Genomic DNA, 20112 nt, shown 5'->3' with positions numbered 1-20112 from the left:
TTCATAAGCTGTTATGGAAAAATCTGAATGAACTTTTTGGCAAACTCAAAATTTCCTATAGTTTTGTACCTTGTTTTTTGCTTGAAGAAGATGTGAACAAACCTTGACAATCAAATAATCTTCTACAAAATAAATGAATAATGCAAACAATGCCTCTGATTCCATGAAATGTGGAACATATATTAATAAAATAGGAATATAGAGAAAATTACATCAGACCAGGGGGTCCAACTAGCTGAAAGGTTCTAGTTATTATTGGCACATCATTAACTTAGAAGAAAATGAATGATATTTAAAGGGAATTAATGCCAGGATCCATGATGTCCCTATAGCATCATATGGCATAAATTCATTAGCTAATTAGTATTATTTAACATAGCAAATGACACCATATCTGAAGAGATAATAAACTGAGGTACTGGTTAAAACCAGTAGAAAATGACAGAAAAATCTCAAATAAAGAGATAAAAATACATGCATTGTGAAATAATTATGGACTGTGAATTATCAGGACAGATTTCCATGAGCTAAACAACTAAATTATGTGATATTTCAATCACACAGAGAGAATAAAATATGTAAGCACTGATAATTTTTTCTCTAGAACTGGAAATGTGATGAATGTGTGAAAAGAACCTGAAACTGTGGGTAAGAATATCAACAACACAGCAAAAGACTGAAAGTACTGGAACTCCCAGTCTTAGACAACTGCCAGAAGGTATAATGTTATTGTTTAGTCGCTCAGTCCTGTTCTTTGTGACCTGGTGGACCTTAGCCTGCAAGGCTCCTCTGTCCATGGGATTTTCCAGGCAAGAATACTGGAGTAGGTTGCCATGCCCTCCTCCAGGGGATCTTCCCAATCCAGGCACTGAACCAGCATCTCCTGCACTGGCGGGAGGATTCTTTACCCCTGAGCCACCTGGGAAGCCCAGAAGGTACAATACAGACTTAAATCTAGAAGAGCAACATCAGCATCACCTGGGGGCCCTTTAAAACTGCAGGTGCTCAAGCCCTGCCCTGGACCAAGAGAGTCAGAAACTCAGGGTGGGGTTCAGGAACCTGTGCTTGAGCAAACCTTTCAGGTGACTCTGATGCACGTTAAAACTGAGAACCAAGGATAAGGGTCACTGACACCAAGAGGATGAAGGTCCCAGATAGTCCTACTCTTTTCTCACTGACAGAACTCTCTTCTCTGCCCCATCCAAAGCCTATTCCAAACCCTGGTAAGTACTTAAGTTAGCCCCAATTTTTCCCCAACTCCAACCTATATGGAAACAAAGAAATAAAAACAGAAATCTTTTTCTTTTGATATCATTCTGAGGAGACCTGGAACAGAGTGTACCTAATCTGTTAACTCCACGTGTGTGGATAGAGGGAAGGGCATGACAAGAGACAAAGGGCTCTGAAGACGTTCAGAACTACTAATGAACACTGAGGTTTGGGGTGAGTACTGTCACTTTGTCATTACTTTGACAACAAAGATCTGAATAGTCAAAGCTATGGTTTTTCCAGTCGTCATGTATGGATGTGAGAGTTGGACCATAAAGAAGGCTGAGCACCAAAGAACTGATGCTTTTGAACTGTGGTGTTGGAGAAGACTCTTCAGAGTCCCCTGGACTGCAAGGAGATCAAACCAGTCAATCCTAAAGGAAATCAACCCTGAATACTCATTGGAAGGACTGATGCTGAAGCTGAAATTCCAATACTTTGACCACCTGATGCAAAGAGCTGACTCATTGGAAAATACTCTGATGCTGGGAAAGATGGAAGGCAGGAGGAGAATGGGACAATAGAGGTTGAGATGGTTGGATGGCACCACCAACTCAATGCACATGAGCTTGAGCAAGCTCCAGGAGTTGGTGAAGGACAGGGAAGCCAGGCATGCTGTGGTCCACGGGGTCACAAAGAGCTGGACACACTAAGTGACTGAACAACAAGTGCCACTTAACAGGGGCTTCCCAGGTGGTGCAGAGGAGAAGACCCCACCTGCCAGTGCAGGAGACAGAAGAGATGCGGGTTAGATCTCTGGGTAGGGAAGATCCCCTGCAGTAGGAAATGGCAACCCACTCCAGTATTCTTGCCTGGAGAATCCCATGGACAGAGAAGCCTGGCAGGCTGCAGTCTATGGGGTCACAAAGAGTTGGACACGACTGAGTACCTACATACTGTCACCAGCACTCCTGTCCCAAGCTTCCTCCTTAAATGTTCCCAATTCCGGAGGAGGAAGGGAGATAAAATCTACTCTCATTGTGGGACCCATGGGAAACTTCTGCTTTTAGAGAGTCAGAGGCTCACTGTGCTGGGAGGCTTTTGGGGGACGACCATCCATCTTTCCTGGTGTGGTAAATGAGGAAATCTCTCCTAATTTAGAGGCTGACAAACCCCACACTGCACGGCAGCTGACAAATAGGCACGGAGCGATACTTCTGCTTGTTCCAATTAGTAACACATCACCCTTCTCTCCTCAATAATACTGTGAAAGACTCTTAGAGCAAGTTGCCAGGAAATTAAGAAGTATCTACTGAAAACTGAACTAACTGGGTAATGCTTAAAATAACACAGCTAGATTAAACAATAAAAAGATAATCCAAAAATATTCACTATCCAAGAAACCAGCTGGGGAGAAGAACATTATCCAATTCTTTTAAACCTTTGATACGCACTCTATTACTTCATATGTCATTACTTTGGTTCTTTTCTTCCGGGGTTTCTTTGCAAATTCTTCACATTCTTATTAAATTCTAAAATAAACATTATCAATACTTAATGTATTTGAAATGCCAAATCACATTCATAAAAAAATCAGTAATCTACCTACCGAAAAGTAGATAGGAGACTGGAAAAAAAAAAGTTTATTTTCTAATTGATGGTGGAAAGGAAGGCATTCTCAAAATTAGCGACATCTACAACATTTCCAACAATTAATCATATCAATCCAGTGGACTCAGTCTAAATTTGACAAGTATCAGGTGATCATTAACCAAGCTATTCTCATTTTTCACATAAGAAGAAATAGATTTAAATTAGAGAAAGGCTATTAGGTCACATAGTTTTAACTTAGTAGCATTAGATGGACTAACCAGTGAAAGTTACAGTATTTTCTCCTTTAAGGGAAAAAGAGCCAAATATTTAGTAAGCAAGTCTGAGCCAGGGTAATACTGAAGAGGCACTTTACAGACATTCCTTTATTTCATCCTTGACACCTGTGATCAACATAACCCTGAATTTATGAATAAAGACACAGGATCAGAGAAGTTAGGACATTTCTCCTATACTCACGTGACTACTAAGCAGCAAGGTCAAGGAGCAAGCTGAAGCTGTTCTGACTAGAAACACCATTTTTCCCCCAAGGGCACATGCTGCGTCTTAGTGATGCTGGCCTTCAATAGACAAGATGAGGTAGATGAAACCCTCCTACTTCTGGATTCTGTTTACTACTACTAAATTGAGTCATAAATACTGCAAATGTTTTATCAATACATTGAGTTCATTTCCTAAGCTGACACTGATCACTCCATTCTCCAAATTCATCACTGTATGCACTGCTTATCTTGGCACTCAATCATCCTCCATCTTAAAAATGTTATGTTAAATTCATGTGTATCTTATTTAGGCAAACAATGGGTAGAAATGCCTTTCACACTTCTAGGCCCTTCCAGTGTCCCAGCACCAACTGTGGATTTGATGTACTATTTATCTCTGCATTCCCAGAGCTTAGTAGTATGTTACAGGGCAGGTGGTCAATATACATTCGTTTAAAGAAGCAGAATGAAGGTGTGACAATAAAGAATTATAATAGACCTTTTCTACTAAGCCTGGTAGATGGAGGGACATTCATGTTTAATTATAGTCCCTATAGGCGTTTGGGGTTTCCCAGGTGGCTCAGTGGTAAAGAATCCACTTGCCAATGAAGGAGATGGTGGTTCGATCCCTGGGTAGGGAAGATCCCCTGGAGAAGGAAATGGCAATCCATTCCAGTATTCTTGCCTGGAGAATCCCATGGACAGAGGAGCCTGGCGGGCTACAGTCCATGGGGTCGCAAACCGCGACTGAGGAGACACACATCTTCACTGTTTCAATTTTATCAATCATCTTACAAAGGGACAGTTAAAAAAACACCCTAAAATGAGTAGCGTGAAGCACCTGGCAGAGGGCGCTGGTATTGAGGCAATTAATGTCAATGTCCTGTAACATTACAAAGTTTTACATCCCCGTTTCTTACGTGCAATGTTTTCTACCCTACAGCAGTAACGACTAGGGTGCGAGACGTAGGATGAAATACTTATTTAGGTCACTGTGAAAGGAGATCAGCCCTGGGATTTCTTTGGAAGGAATGATGCTAAGGCTGAAACTCCAGTACTTTGGCCACCTCATGCGAAGAGTTGACTCACTGAAAAAGGCCCTGATGCTGGGAGGGATTGGGGGCAAGAGGAGAAGGGGACGACAGAGGATGAGATGGCTGGATGGCATCACTGACTCGATGGACGTTGAGTCTGAGTGAACTCCGGGAGTTGGTGATGGACAGGGAGGCCTGGCGTGCTGCGATTCATGGGGTCGCAAAGAGTAGGACACGACTGAGCGACTGAACTGAACTGAAAGGGAAAAGCTCTCTGATTAAAAAGGAACCATTTTTACATTTAAATAAGCCAGAAACAGCATCCGAGAGAAACAAGACCAAACCGGCTTCCTTGTGACTCGACTTCCCCACGGCCACCTTAGAGTTTCCTTCTGCAGAAGTCTGACCGGAGCGTCAACCAGTGAAGCATTCAACTGACCCCTCAAAGAAGCCATTCGGAATCAACAGCTGCTTCTTAAAAGGCAAGAGGGGTGGAGGGGAAACGCCGCCGGGACACCTGAGAGCGCGGGGCGCCGACACTCGTTTCTCCCGACGCCCCTGTCCGGCGTGCCGCCCGGGGGAGACCCACGGAGTCCGAGTTCGGTCCCCGGGCGGGTCTGAGAAGCTCGGCTGCGACCGGAACGGCCCCACACATTCCCCCGCCGCACCGCCCGCCGCACCTGCAAGTCCCGCGCGCTCGGGGGCCGCGGCCCCGCCGCCCTCGGCTCCTCCTCGCCCGCCTCTCCGCCGCCGCCCTCCGCCATCTTTCACCGCTCCCGGCACCGCCGCCGACGCGCCTCCCGCGACTTCCGGGGCCGGTTGCCTGGCAACGGCGGGGCGGAGCGGTCCCAGTGCGCCTCCGCCTCCCCCGCCCCTCTCCCCCCCTCCCCGCGCGCCCCTCTTCCGGCGCCCGCCCACCTGTCCGGTCCCGCTCCTTTCCTTAAAGGAAGTTGGCTCCGAGTTTCCTTTCCGAGAAGGGCAGCACGGACTTGGGGATTTCTTTACCCCATGGTGACAATGTCTTCTGGAGAGTTCATCTGATGGAAAGTGCCACCTTACTTTTCCCATCTCGGTCACATTCTCTCGTTTCCCTGCCAAGGATTGGGTGGTGCGTCGTCCCCGAAGCGTGAAGTGTTGTTGAGAAAAGAACCCCGTAAACTCTCTGTGATTAGAGCTGCTGCTGCTAAGTCGCTTCAGTCGTGTCCGACTCTGTGCGAGCCCAGAGACGGCAGCCCACCAGGCTCCCCCGTCCCTGGGATTCTCCAGGCAAGAACCCTGGAGTGGGTTGCCATTTCCTTCTCCAATGCATGAAAGTGAAAAGAGAAAGTGAAGTTGCTCAGTCGTCTTCGACTCTTAGCGACCCCATGGACTGCAGCCCACCAGCCTCCTCCGCCCATGGGATTTTCCAGGCAAGAGTACTGGAGTGGGGTGCCGTTGCCTTCTCCAGCGATTAGAGCTAGATACTCCTAAATTCTCTTTATTCACCTGAGACTTGTTCAGACTCCTGTCTTATCCCAGGTTTTTTCTATGACTCCGGACGCAAAGGTAAAAAGAAAGTAGTCCTGGTCATTATAAACCTCACAGTCTAGCGGAGGAAAAGAGATACAAACAGCGTAAATGCCATTTGCAGTAAAACTTTGCAGGAAATGTTCGGAGTGGAAGATGGGTGTGAAGGGAAATATTCTGCTGGCATCTGCTGCGTGCACCGTGCTAGGTGCGTTCTTTGTGTTCTCTTGTCTGCTGCCCTTGGAGGTGAGTATTGTTATTCCGTGTTATACCCAAGGAAAACTGATGACAAGTAACCACTAAATTCACTCTGTTGTGAATGGCGGTAGCGGATACTAAGCCTTGCATTTGCTGGTTATCCCAATGTTCTTTTTAGTACAGTATTTGTTGTTCAGCCGCTCTGTCGTGTCGCACTCTGCAACCCCGTGGACTGCAGTACGCCAGGCTTCCCTGTGCTTGACAGTCTCCAGGAGTTTGCTCAAACTCATGTCCGTTGAGTCCATGATGCCATCCAACCATCTCGTCCAACATCTTGTCCAATTAGTACAACCATCTTTTTCAATTAGTACAACATTCTGCCCTAGAAATCCCTGGATCTTCCTTATATCCCATAAAGCCAATGGCATTTTGCCCCAGTCTTGAAGGATAAGTGCTCCTGATAAACTTTGAACCTAAAAGGACCACAGCGAAAGGCATGGGTTTGAAATACCATGTTAATGCTGGTAACCACATGGCTGAACCTTAGGAGAAATGATAAAAGATGGTTGGGGTTGGAGCGTGTGATTGCCATCTAGCCTGGAGATGCAGGACAGGTACTGAGGGGTCTTGCCTTAGTGAAGACATCAAATATTATGCCCTGGGCCAATGATTCTCAAGGCTCGTGCACAAAGAACTCCCCTCCCATTCCCAATGCAGGAACTCAGATTTAATTAGTATGGGATTCCAGTCAGGCATATTTTTTAAGATGCTCCCCATGTGGACTTTGTTTCTGGCCATGACAGTGTTCCTGATACTGGATTTGCCTTCCCCTCCCAACAATGAAAACACTAGACAAAATATATGAGACGATTATTTCCAGACACCGAACTACAGGCAGTACAGATCTGTGCTGTGCCAGAGAAGGGAAACGAGCGAGATGAGCGATGTTTGTCCTGGCTTTGTGCCTGGAACTCTCCTACAGTGCTGGTGAAATAGAAAATGGTGCAGCTACTTTGGAAAATAGTTTCTTCTAAACTTAAGTATTCATTGTCTTAAGACCCAGCATTGACCCTCCCAAGTATTGACCCAGGAGGAATGAAAATATGTGTTGACGAAAATATTTGTACCTAAATGTTCATAGAAGCTTTATTCATGATAGCTCCAAACTGCAAACTATCCAAATGTCCATCAACAAATGAATGAATAACATTTTGAGAAATTTCATAGCACAGACTACTACTCAACAATAAAAAGGAAGAAATTACTGATTAACACACCATGACTGAATCTCAAAGCCATGATCTTGAGTAAAAGAAGTCAGATGCAAAAAAGTAAATATTGTCTGATTCAATGTGTGTGAGATTCTAGAGCAGGCAAAACTTATCTTTACTGAAGGAAAACTGGCAGTAAATTGCTTGGGGTCAGTTCTTTGGGAAATGATAAACTTGGGGAATTTGACCGACAAAGGATATGTGGGAACTATTTGAGGTGATGAAAATGTTTTATATCTTTATTGGTAGTGATAGTTACATATATGTGTGAGTATTTGTCAAAAACATATTGAACTATATACTTAAAATGAGTGTACCTTATTATATGTAAATCATACATTTACACAATTGGTTGAACCCCCCCACCCCAGATAATTCTGTTGCACAGCCATGGTTGAGAACCACTGGTCTTAGGCAGTTGGGAGCCATTAAGTGATTTGTGATTTAAAAAGATAACAGAAGCCTCAGTGTGTAAGATGAATAAAAATCATGAAATTAGCAGGTTATTACAACAGTGAGGGATGAGCAAGATTAAAGAACATTTTTTTTTTTTTGGCTGTGTAGCTCATGTGATCTCAGTTCCCTGATCAGGGATCGAACCTGGGCCCAAGGCAGTGAGGGGACTTCCAAGATTAAAGTTTTATCAGTGGCAGTGAGTAAAAAGAGAAGCAATAATTGGTAGAGATTTTAGGACCTGAGCCAACTGGGGCTGGAGTCTTTCATGAGAAATATAGGAAAGAAGGAGGGGTAAAGAATGACACTCAGGGTTTTGGCTAGGTGATTTGGCACATAGTGCCTCCTACAAATCTTTGAGTTGAGAAGGAGAGGCAGACTTCAAAAGAAAGAAACAAGTTTGTTCTGGACACGTTGTGGCTTTGTTTTGCTTTGTTTTCTCCCAGTTTTATTGAGGTATGACTGACACCTGGTGCTGTATAACTTTAAGGGGTATAGCATAATGATCTGACTTACATACATCATGGATTGTTTACCCCAGTAGGTTTAGTGAACATCTATCAGATTGCATAGATATAAAATAAAATAGGAAAGGTCACTTTGGAGATCATCAGCTTAAAATCATCCCATCTAATTTATATAATGGGTAGGTGTATGTAAACCTCATGGGACCTAAAATTTGTAATAGATACACACAGACCCACACACACAAAGAAGGAGGACTCCAAACATCACACTAAACATAGTCATAAAACCACAAGGGAAGAGAGTATTATGGACATTTTGAATGTGAAATTTTTGTGGGACACAGGGAAATACTTCATGGAGCAACTGCAAATGTGGGTCTAGATACTAGGAGGCGAGGAGAGGATTCTGAAGATAGGGAATTGGTGTTGACTGCCCGTGAGTGATAACAGGGTAGGTGAGGCTTTTGGAAAAGTGTGAGATGTGATAAAATTCGAGGAACAAGAATACGGAAAAAAACAAACCTGAAAGTCTCAGCGGGTAAAAGGAGAATATTCAGAGGAGACGCTGAAAGTAGTCAGAGAGGAAGGACGAAGACAAGAGGCTGGACAGACCAGTGAGAAGGCAATTTCGAGGAGACTAACAGTGCCATTTCCTACAGATAATCAAGGTTAGGATTGGAGCAATTCCCTGGTGGGCTAGTGGTCAGGATTTGGCGCTTTCACTGGCTTGGCCCGGGTTCAATCCTGGATCGGGTAATTAAGATACCATGAGTCTCGCAGTAAGGCAAAAAAAAAAAAAAATGAGAATTGGAATGTGTCCACTGGATTAAGAGAAGAGGTTGCAGTACCAGGGTCACTATGAATTTCATAGAGAGGAAAACCCACATTTTAGCAGTTTGAGATTGACAGCTGGGACAGTGAAGCTGTGTTTTCGAGATACTTAAAGTCAGGGATGTGCAGGAGGTGGCTTATCCTGGTTCAGGAGAGCCTGTGGTTAATTTTTCAGGAATTTTAAAAGCAGTTGTTAAACACAGCCAGTATTAAAAATTAAGGGCAAAGAGGGAGGGATAAATCAGGAGTATGGGAACTAACAGATACTGTAGCCTGCCAGGCTCATCTGTCCATGGGATTTCTCAGACAACAATACTGGAGTGGGTTGCCATTCCCTTTCCCAGGGAATCTTCCGGTCCAGGGATTGAACCTGCTTCTCTTGTGTCTCCTGCATTGGCAGATGGATTCTTTACCACTAGCACCACGTGGGAAGCTCACAGAAGCTTCAGATACACACTGCCATATATAAAGTAAATAAACAACAGGAATTTTACAATATAGCATAGGGAACCCCATATTCAATATCTTGTAATAACCTCTGGAAAAGACTAGAAAAAAGATACATAAATGTATATATGTATAACTGAATCACTTTGCTGTACACCTGAAACTAACACAACCTTGTAAATCAACTATGCTTCAATTAAAAAAGTAAAAGAAAAGTAAATTACAAAAACTTACAATGAAATCATATTAAAAAGCAATGTAATCAATACTCAAGAGATTATTTCAAAATTATTTAAATACACTTTACTATTATCCATACATCTGTTGTATTTACATGATGAAATACCATATAATGGTCTGCTGTGGTGGCAGCATGTTGGTAGCTTGAAACTCACCAAGGTGGGAGTATTTACATCTCAGAAGTTGACAAATGCTGCACATCAGACATTGATTTATTGTTTTGTTCATTGTTTAAGAATATAGTGGAGAAAATGTTTACAAGGCAGTTAAGACTTAAATTGTGCTGTATCTGTAACTGTGAATAGCACAGCTAGCTAGCTAAGTCGATTCAGTCGTGTCCGACTCTGTGCGACCCTGTAGACGGCAACCCACCAGGCTCCTGAGTCCGTGGGATTCTCCAGGCAAGAGTACTGGAGTGGGTTGCCATTGCCTTCTCCAATGCATTAAAGTGAAAAGTGAAAGTGAAGTCGCTCAGTTGTGTCTGACTCTTAGCGACCCCACGGACTGCACCGTGGGATTCTCCAGGCAAGAGTACTGGAGTGGGTTGCCACTGCCTTCTCCAGTGAATAGCACAGGGGATTAAAAAAAGAGAGACATTCTTTCAGTATGTGACCAGCTCGTTTGGGCTACTTTCTGGCCTTCTGCTCAGTTTCTTGAACTTTTCCTTAGGTCCCCACAGCTAAGGTGCAGGTGAGGGATTGCAGAGGAGTTTTGCAGATGACTTGGGGTTCCCTTTCTTTGGCAACCTCTTTGCTAGGATTGGGCTTCCTAGGGGCTCAGACAGTAAAGAATCCACCCACAAAGCAGGGGACCTGTGTTTGATTTCTGGGTTGAGAAGATCCACTGGAGAAGGGACCCCATGGTCAGAGGAGCCTGGCGGGCTACAGTTCACGGGGTCGCAAAGAGATGGACACAACTGAGCAACTAATACTTGCTAGGTTTCCTCCTCTTAATTTCCAGCCCTGAATTCCGACCACTGATAATAACTCCCGATTGCATCATTGCCTCCCCTCTGCTTTTTCTAGTTGATGTGTGTAAGCGATGCTTGAACAACGTGGGGGCATAGTCTGCATAGTCAAAAATATGCTATAACATTACAGTCAGCTGTCTGTATCGGTGGTTCTGGATCTGAGCATCAACCCATAGATCATGTAGTTAACTGTAGTATGTATTTATTGAAAAAAATTCACCTCTAAGTTCAGTCCTGTGCAGGTCAAGCCCATGTTGTTCAAGGGTCAGCTGTATTCTCTTTATCTACCAGATGTTTCTTTTTCTCCCCAGTGGCTCCTTTTAAAGACAATCATTAGATCTACCTATAAAAGTGACAACCTTTTATTTTATTGTAATCTTGAGTATTAGATAATCTAACTCCTTATGACCATGTGTGAGATAAAATGGGAAATAAAATTGAAATGGGAATTCTAAATGTACAATTAGTGTATGTGTACACGCCAGTCAGGAAAGGTGATATTCTGGTAACAAATGGTCCACAGATCTCCGTGGTGCTTATAGACCATGGGGTGAGGATGAGTCAATGGCGACAGTCTCTGTCTCATATTAGCCTCACTTAGAGACCCCAACTGACGTCACCACCTCCATTCTCTGGAACAATCTCTGCTGTCACACAGTGGGGAGAAAATTCAGCAAATCATGCTCAGATCTTAAAGCTGTTGCCTAGATCAGGCACTTCATGTTCCCACCCATATGTCCTTGGCCAAAATGAATCCAGCGCTCCCGCCTGACTGTCCAGGACTTGAATGACTGCAGTCCCACCATGTGGTCTGAGGAGGAAGCTGCAGATGGGACATCAGGGGTGACCATTTCAGTGTGATTCACAGGTTAAGAGCAGGGAGCATTCAAGTCTTTCCTGCACTGGTTCCAAATCACTGGTCCTGGAGTAAACAGTCCCTTGCATCTTGTTCTGAAATTGTGACAGAGATACTGTACAGTGGACTAGGAGCTGTAACTAAGAAAATGTAGTGTTGTAATAATCACTACACGATGCCCAGAAAGCTGCTCTTTTAATATCTGAAGCTACCGAGGTTTTCCCTCTGTCATTGCAGTTAGAAAAGTTAGAATTGTTCTCAGATAGTGGCTTCAGAATTATGCGAGGCTTCCCAGGTGGCGCAGTGGTCAAGAATCCGCCCACCAATGCAGGAGACGCAAGAGATTTGGGTTGGATCCTTGGGTCAAGAAGATCGCCTGGAGGAGGAAAGGCAACCCACTGCAGTATTCTTGCCTGGAGAATTCCATGGACTGAGGAGCCTGGTGGGCTGTAGTCCATGGACTTGCAAAGACATAACTGAGCAACTAAACATGCATGCATGACACAAGGACTTCCCTGCAGGTCCACTGCAGGGGGCGTGGGCCCCTGGTCAGGGAACTAAGATCCTGCGTGTTGCACAGTGCAACCAAAATAATAGAAAAGAATTATGAGGACATGGCAAGACTCTTACACACGAGCTCTGCTCTCCACAGGCATTTCCCTCTTCATGCTTCCTTCCTGGTTCTCAACTGTGTCATGTGTAACTGTTTGTGTTTGTTAGTGAAGTTTTCAGACAAGAAAGCATCCCCAGGAAGAGCAAGGAGAAGAATAAAGGAAGAGTAAAAGGCAGTGGAACTGCAGCAGGGAAGTTCTGTTCATCCGTGCCTGAAAATGGGGCATCTGAGTAAATGCACAGAATTTAGCAGCTCTGTGGAGGCCAGCCAGGGAGTGTTCAATAAAGGACCAGATTCCGGTATGACCTGATGACACTGGACAGCAGGACTGGAGGGATCGATTTTAGCTGAGGTGAAAGACCAGGCGCAGGCCTGAGACCTTGGCCTTGTTTGGGGGTAGTTGCCACTCGTGCTGATGGGCGGTCCTGGTTGCTCCGTTGGCCAGTTCCCCGTGTGCCCTCAGGAGGCTGCACAGGCGCGGAGATGCTGATACCTCTGAGGTTGTAGGAAGCACCACAAGGTCTGTGGTGCCCTGGCCTGGCCCCTCAGCAAGCGGCATCCACGTCATCACTTCCATGCTTGCCTGGCTGGGAGGTGCTGGCCTATAGCTCTGCTTTGGTCTCTTTTCAGCCATGTGCTGTAGTGTTGACTCAGAGGTGTCCGGCTTTACAAGTTGACACATCGCTCCAGTGAAGGACCACGGTGCCTCTCCTGGTAACACTGGCTTCTGCATTCAGCTGTCCCTTCAGACTCTGCATCTGTGTTCAGAGGTGTCCAGCTTTACGAGTTGACACATCGCTCCAGTGAAGGGCCATGGTGCCTCTCCTGGTAACACTGGGCTTCTGCATTCAGCTGTCCCTTCAGACTCTGCGTCTGTGTCTCGAAGCCCTCTGCCCACCTCACCACCCCCCGCCCCCCAGATCACCCAAGTCACAGAATTCAGCTTCTTTACGGTTTTCCACAAGAGACTGACAGATTCCTCTATGCTGAAGATTTGAAGGATCTGGGGAAGGACTTAGCATCTTAGGTTGTTCAAAGTGAACTCTATTTAGCGCGTATATTCTGTGGCCTCTGTTCTTCCATGCTACCCTCTCCCAAGGATGAGGGTGAAACTTCTCTGTTCCCAATTACCAAAGGCAAATTCCCCATCCTTAATCAATCAGGACAAACATTGAAAAATAAAAACAATTACTGCTGATCAGTCCTTTGCAGTTTTAGCTGCCACTCTGAGCTGTTATCAAGCTGGGAACATCTTTTAAATCTATTTATTTATTTTTTGGCCCAACCGAGCAACATGTGGGATTTTACTTCCTCAACCAGGGATCAAACCCATGTCCCTTAAATTGGAAGGGAAAGTCTCAGGCCACCCCTTTTAAACAAGTTCCCTGACAAGAATTCTGGTGAAGACAATAAGCTAAATAAGACTCATGCATTTTTAGATCATTCAGAGGTCATTTGAGATAACTTCCTGATTGTTCTTGGCTTAGTGAGATGTTTCTTTCCTGTGAATGAAGTGCTCCTGCATTTAAAAACAAAACAACAATAATACCCCAAACAACAATTAAAAAAAAAGCATGTGTAATGTGAAAAATGTCCATCAGAGGGAGCACCAGCCCACAGATTTCAGCTCTAAATTGAGATTTCTGACTCCAGCTTCCTCTCCATCTTTGTTGAACAAAAGAAGGTGAAATTCTCAGGAATGCAGTGTTACATACAACACACACTGAAAGAGGATTAAACATATATTTGTGGTTATTTTTTATGTAGAATGTAAAATTGAATTTAGTAAAAGAAAAGGAGAACTGCTGATGTGAAATTTGCAACAGTTGTTTCTAAAGGAGGTGATGCAAGAGTGCAGCGTGGGGAGCAGGGGTGGGGTAGGCCTCTGGCTGGTGCTGTGGCCCCACATTTAGTCTTCATGTAGATTATCAGTACTGTTACTACTACTTCTACTACAACTACTCTAGTTTTGGACGGAGGAGTTTATTTACCTGCTAAACCATCCAGATGCAAACAGGAGCAAGGCAGACATTCGTGGACCAGTTTAGGTCTAGATATTCACCAGATTGGACTATTTTTAAACATTTAACATGCAACTTTTTATCGCAAGAACAAAACAATCTATGAAAACTGACTTCCAGAATTTTCCAAATTATTTTTCAACATGTAATTTCCCCCTACATTTCTGTATCAATTTTGAGGGAGACAAGATGGTAAAGAGTCTGCCTGCAATGCAGGAGACCTGGGTTTGATCCCTGGGTTGGGAAGATCTCCTGGAGAAGGGAATGGCTACCCACTCCAGTATTCTTGTCTGGAGAATTACATGGACAGAGGAGCCTGGTGGGCTACAGTCCATGGCCTCACAAAAAGTCAAACACAACTGAGTGACTAACACTTTCACTTCACTTTCAAATTCACCCCAAATACCAAAACTTTACTTTATAACCTAGTTATATAAGAGTGCCTAAACTGATACTGTTCTCTAAGCCCAGGTTCATATCTTCCATTTAAAATCTGTAAGTATCTTTATTTTTTGGATCTTTTTTGATGTGGACCATTTCAAAAGTCTTCATTGAATTTGTTATAATATTACTTCTGTTGTTTTATGTTTTGGTTTTTTGGCTACGAGGCATGCCAGTTCTTAGCTCCCCAACCAGGGATCAAACCTATACCCCTTGCATTTGAAAGTGAAGTCTTAACCACTGGACTGCCAGGGAAGTTCCATAAAATATATAAGTATCTTTAAATGAAATTGTCTTTGTTAAAGGTCTTCTGGAGAAAAAATTATGAGTTAAGCACCTATAACTCCATCTTCATTTCTGCTATAATGTAGCAGTTTATCATCTAACCTGAAAGGGTCTATCAGGTGGGAGAGACTGAGTTTCTTATTTTCTCAGAATACCTGACTGCAGCTCATGATGTACCAGCATCTCCGCTTCTTCATGAATTACTCCTCGCTGGGATTCTCACACAAATATTGGAGACCGCAGCCTGACCCAGTTTCAAGTCACTGAGATTCTCATGCACTGATACTCTTGAAGGTATTTTTCAAATATGTCCATTCTTAAAATGCACTGTGTTTAACATTTTCTTGAAATTCATGCTTTTCTCTGTTGAAGATACTGATTTCTCTGAAAAGGCCTGATTGTTTTCTTCCCTCTTGAGTCTAAGACGTTTTACCCAACTGTAGCTGGAATGAAGGGCTGACCTTGTTTTCCTCGGTGATCCTGACGGTGTTCACTCACATGGTGTTTTCTCTTTTCCCTGTTTACTTATTTATTATTTATGCATGTTACTGGAGTATAGTTGATTTCTAATGTTGTGGCAGCGTGTCTTCTGAATTCCTGCTGTGGTGCCGGTGGATCCCCTTGGGGTGTGCGGTGCTGAGTCACAACTAGGTCCCATAGACCTTCCATCATGGTTTGCAGTCTTGATTCACCTCAAGGAAAGGGAACTTCCTGCTCCACAGCCCCAGCCAATGGGGAGTCCAGCTCTCTCTCATCCAGGCTGCCGCTCTGCATCCCATTACCCCCAGAGCGCAGAGAGCTGGTAGCAGCCTGACCAGGCGCCATCCCACCCCAATGGGGGCGCTGACTGGGCATCCATGTACATCCACGCCCAGGGTTGTCATGACAAGTTTCTGCAAATGGAGTGGCTTACAGTAACAAAATATATTCTCATCACTCTGGAGGCCGGAAGTCTGACATCAGTGTCCCCAGGGTGGTTCCTTCCATTGGTCCTGATGGAGAATGCACTCCCTGCCTCTCTCCCAGCATCCTGCAGGGCTCTCGGTCCGTCTAGGCTTGTAGATGCTATTACTTCAGTCCCTGCCACTGAACTCGCATCACCTTCTTCTCCGGGTCCCAGAGTCTCTCCTCTTCTGTCTCTTCTGAGGATATTCTCACTGGATTTCAGGACCACCCGAATCCAGGATGATTTGAACCTCATGTTAACTACATCTGCAAAGACCCTTATTCCTAATAACGTCATATTCTGGGGTTCTGGGTGGATGTGAATTTTGGGGGGACATTATTCACCCAGTATACCACATGCACAATAATTCTGTCTGCTTGGGGCTGAAATGCCCACTAAGGGGTATCCAGATCACTTTGAGGATCCTTGCTTTAACAAGGCACATACCTTTTTGCAAATTCAAGATTTAGGTGGTGAAATACTTGTTATAGAAATGTTTGATCATTGGAAATCCATTCATGTCACCAAAGAAATTTTTTCATCAAACTTATCAGTGAAAGAAAAGACATTAAAATTGAAAATAGACTTTCATTTATGTTAAAATTTTTGTACAGTTGTAAAGTAATAAAATTTTTTTGTTGTATATTAGTACTCTTGCCTGGGAAATCCCATGGACGGAGGAGCCTGGTAGGCTACAGTCCATGGGGTCACGAAAAGTCAGACACGACTGAGCGACTTCACTTCCACTTTTCACTTTCATGCCTTGGAGAAGGAAATGGCAACCCACTCCAGTGTTCTTGCCTGGAGAATCCCAGGGACGGGAAGCCTGGTGGGCTGCCGTCTATGGGGTTGCACAGAGTTGGACATGACTGACGCGACTTAGCAGCAGCAGCAGGGCAAGTAAGTTTTTCATCAATGGTGGTCATCAAGAAGTAGCTTTAGTCATTTTTAAAGGTCTTGATCAAGGATTGCATGTAGACATTTCAAGTATAAAGTCATATTTTAAACAATTATATTAGAAAAAACTTAGAAATACATTAAATATTCAAAAATGATATTTGAAGCTTAAATTTAGTATTTAAAAGTGTTCCAGATACTATATAGATTTTATAATAATTTTGTAATGTAAAAAAATTATGATTTTTTAAAATCAGGTTCCATGTAGATGCTTCTAAATCCTTTCTAGTTTTTCTCAGAGTATAGGACAGTGTTTTTGCTATGTGAGTCAGAACTTGAAAAAGATGTAACATATCACCTTAAGAACTTTCTATGCATAAGCAAATGCATGTATTTATTAATGTTCAGTTCAGTTCAGTCGCTCAGTCGTGTCCAACTCTTTGCGACCCCATGAATTGCAGCATGCATACATATATACACATTTATCACATATATTTATAAAATTATATTTATGTAAAACCATACATTAATGTTTTTTAAATTGTAAGCATTTATAAAAGTCTATATGTTTATGCAAGTGGATTGATAGTACACATATAATGCAAAAACTGGCCCCTTTTCTTTAAACAGAAAGTTTAGTTATCTTTTCTTATAAGTATGCTTAGAACTCTGTTATTTTGAAAAACGACTGTGCAGTGTTCTATATGGTATGGCTGTCGTCAATGCCCTACATTTTGTCAGTCTCCTGTTAATAACATTTAAGTTGTCTCTAAATTTATTTCACTTTTGCTATCACCATTAATGCTTCAGTAATTATTTGTGTAGAAATCTCAGTAGAATAAATTCCTAGGAGTGGAGTTGTGGCATCAAAGTCTATGTGACTTAAATTTTTTATGGATACAGGAGTCCCCCTTACAGTCCTGTGTACAGGTATACACAGCAGATGTGTTGCAAGACCTTCTGAAACTACAGGTAGTACAGATCCCTGGATATACTGTGTTTTTTCCTATACATACACACTGATGATAAAGTTTAGTTTATAAATTAGGCACAGTAAGGGATTAACAAAAGTAATAATAAGTAGGGCTTCCCAAGTGTGCTAGTGGTAAAGAACCCGCCTGCCAATGCAGGAGACAGAGACTAGGGCTCGATCCCTGTGTCGAGAAGATCCCCTGGAGAAGGGCGTGGCAACCCACTCCAGTATTCTTGCCTGGGAAACCCTGTGGGCAGAGGAGCCTTGCGGCCTGCAGTCCCTAGGGTCACAAAGAGCTGGACACAACTGAAGTGAATTAGCACTTAGCACAACAGTAAGTAGAACAATTTAACAGTATATTGTAATAAAAATTATGTGAATGTGGTTTCTCTCAAAATATCTTGTACTGTACTCATCCTTCTTCTTGAGGTGATATGAGATTGTAAAATGCCTGCAGGGTGAGATGACATGGGTAACGTGGGCATTGTGACACGGAGTTGGACCACTGCTGACCTTCTGATAATGATACATCAAGAGGATCATCTGCTTGGGTTGATCCTGGATCACTGACCTGTGGTGATGCCGGTGGTTGGATGTCAGGTGTAGACAGTGTTGATCCCTGGGTCTCCTGGGTGGGACTGAGCATGAGATTTCATCATGTTGCTCAAAACAGTTTTCACTTTAAAACTCATAAATTGTTTATTTCTGGAATTTTCCATTTAGTAATTTTGGACTGCAGTTGAACTGGAAAGAGAAGGCACAGATGGGGGCAGGGGCGGGGGTTGGTCGTACTCTGAAATAACCAGCAAACTTTGGCACCAATTTATTCTCTCACAGTTAAGAGGGAGCTGGTTTTACCACCCTGTTTCCAGCAGCCTTTTAAATTGTTGATCCGAGAGATGAAAAGTGCTATCTCCTTTCTTTCTTTAATTATAGTTGAGAAAATAAAAGGGAGAAATGAGAAATGAGATTGCTCATATAGATAATTCAGTCAACAGTCACCTGTTGGAGATAACATAAGAATGTCACAGAGATTTAGCTCTTAATTGTTCTATGAGTCAGTAAGAAATGGGGCGTGGGGGGAATTATAAATACATTTCATAGGAAAACTAACTTTGTTTTCACTTAAGGGGTGTTTTAGCCATTATTGTAATGGACGCTGACAGTGAGCATGGTGTCTGTCACTGCATGGCCAAGTAACAGAACTCAGATCATGGAACTAGGAGACCTGGAGAATTGTTATATATATGTATGTAAATTTGACCTCATATCATCTTTTGTATAATTAGTAGTGTTATTGCGGCAAATCATTGAACTGTGTGTCTATTTCCTCATGAGTGTAATGTACAGGGTTAGGACATCAACACCTTAAAAAATGTGAATTTAGAAACGTCTAAATTCAGTAAATATCATTATTGATGAGGATTTCCAAGATGAGAAATTGTTCCTACCTTAACTCTCCAGTAGGTGGTGATTTTATAACATTCAAAATAGTGCAGGAGTCAATATTTCAGATTTAGAAATATTCTTTGCCATTGTAGTAAAATTTTAATGTTATATACAAAGAGTGCATTTTTAAATTTCTTATTTTGCATTTAATATATTCACTTTAGTTGTTTAGTTGTGTCCGACTCTTTTGCAACCCCATGGACTGTAGCTCTGTCAGGCTCCTTTATCCATGGGATTTCCCAGGCAAGAATACTGGAGTGGGTTGCTGTTTCCTTCTCCAGGGGACCTTCTTGACCCAGGGATTGAGCCCAATTCTCCTGCATTGCAGGCAGATTCTTTACCACTGAGCCACCTGGGAAGCCCAATATATTCACTTATGATTGTTCTTTTAATGTCTATAAAATCAGACTCCAAATCTAATTACCACAGACATGATTTCCAATCTGTTGTAGTTTCTTTAATTCAGTTAATTTTATAAATAGTTTCAGTTTTAATTAATCAGTTTGTTTAATTGGAAGACTAAGAGTGGATACAGATTGAACTTTGTTTATCCTGTATAAACTAAACTGTAGTACTAAAACTGTAAAATTCTGTATAAGAAGTTATTTGAAGGAGAGCCTTGAATAGGGTCCTTGGATATCTTTTTAGAAAGTCATCTTTTAGTGACTGTATAATATCCAGAAAACCAAGGACATTGAAAGTTCACGGAAATTGCAAGATTTCAATTTTAAGTTGTATAATTTTCAAAAAATAAATTTCATATATGCAGTAATGGCAGAAAATAAAATGTCATGTAATAAAACAGCAAGAAAAGCTTTGCATAAATGTGTAGTCATTTATCTTTTAACATATGACATATATTAAAGAACTATAATAAAGTCTTATTAGGAAAAATAAAGGAAGACACTCATA

The 20112-nt window shown here is 42.8% G+C and overlaps 1 protein-coding gene across 1 annotated transcript in view; it reads right to left on the bottom strand.

Moving 5' to 3' along the window:
• The window catches only part of UBXN2B (UBX domain protein 2B), a 30695-nt gene extending 25555 nt beyond the window's left edge, over positions 1–5140 (bottom strand). The window contains exon 1 of the mRNA XM_061438790.1: positions 5017–5140. Within this exon, the coding sequence (XP_061294774.1) occupies positions 5017–5100 (84 nt within the window). The 5' untranslated portion in view covers positions 5101–5140. The remainder of the gene's footprint in view (positions 1–5016) is intronic.
• Positions 5141–20112: the final 14972 nt, after the last annotated feature.

This window comes from Bos javanicus, chromosome 14 (genome assembly GCF_032452875.1).
Source record: "Bos javanicus breed banteng chromosome 14, ARS-OSU_banteng_1.0, whole genome shotgun sequence".
Lineage (NCBI taxonomy): Eukaryota > Metazoa > Chordata > Mammalia > Artiodactyla > Bovidae > Bos > Bos javanicus.
Note: the sequence above shows the minus strand (reverse complement) of the source record. Positions and strands in the feature narration are given on the sequence as shown.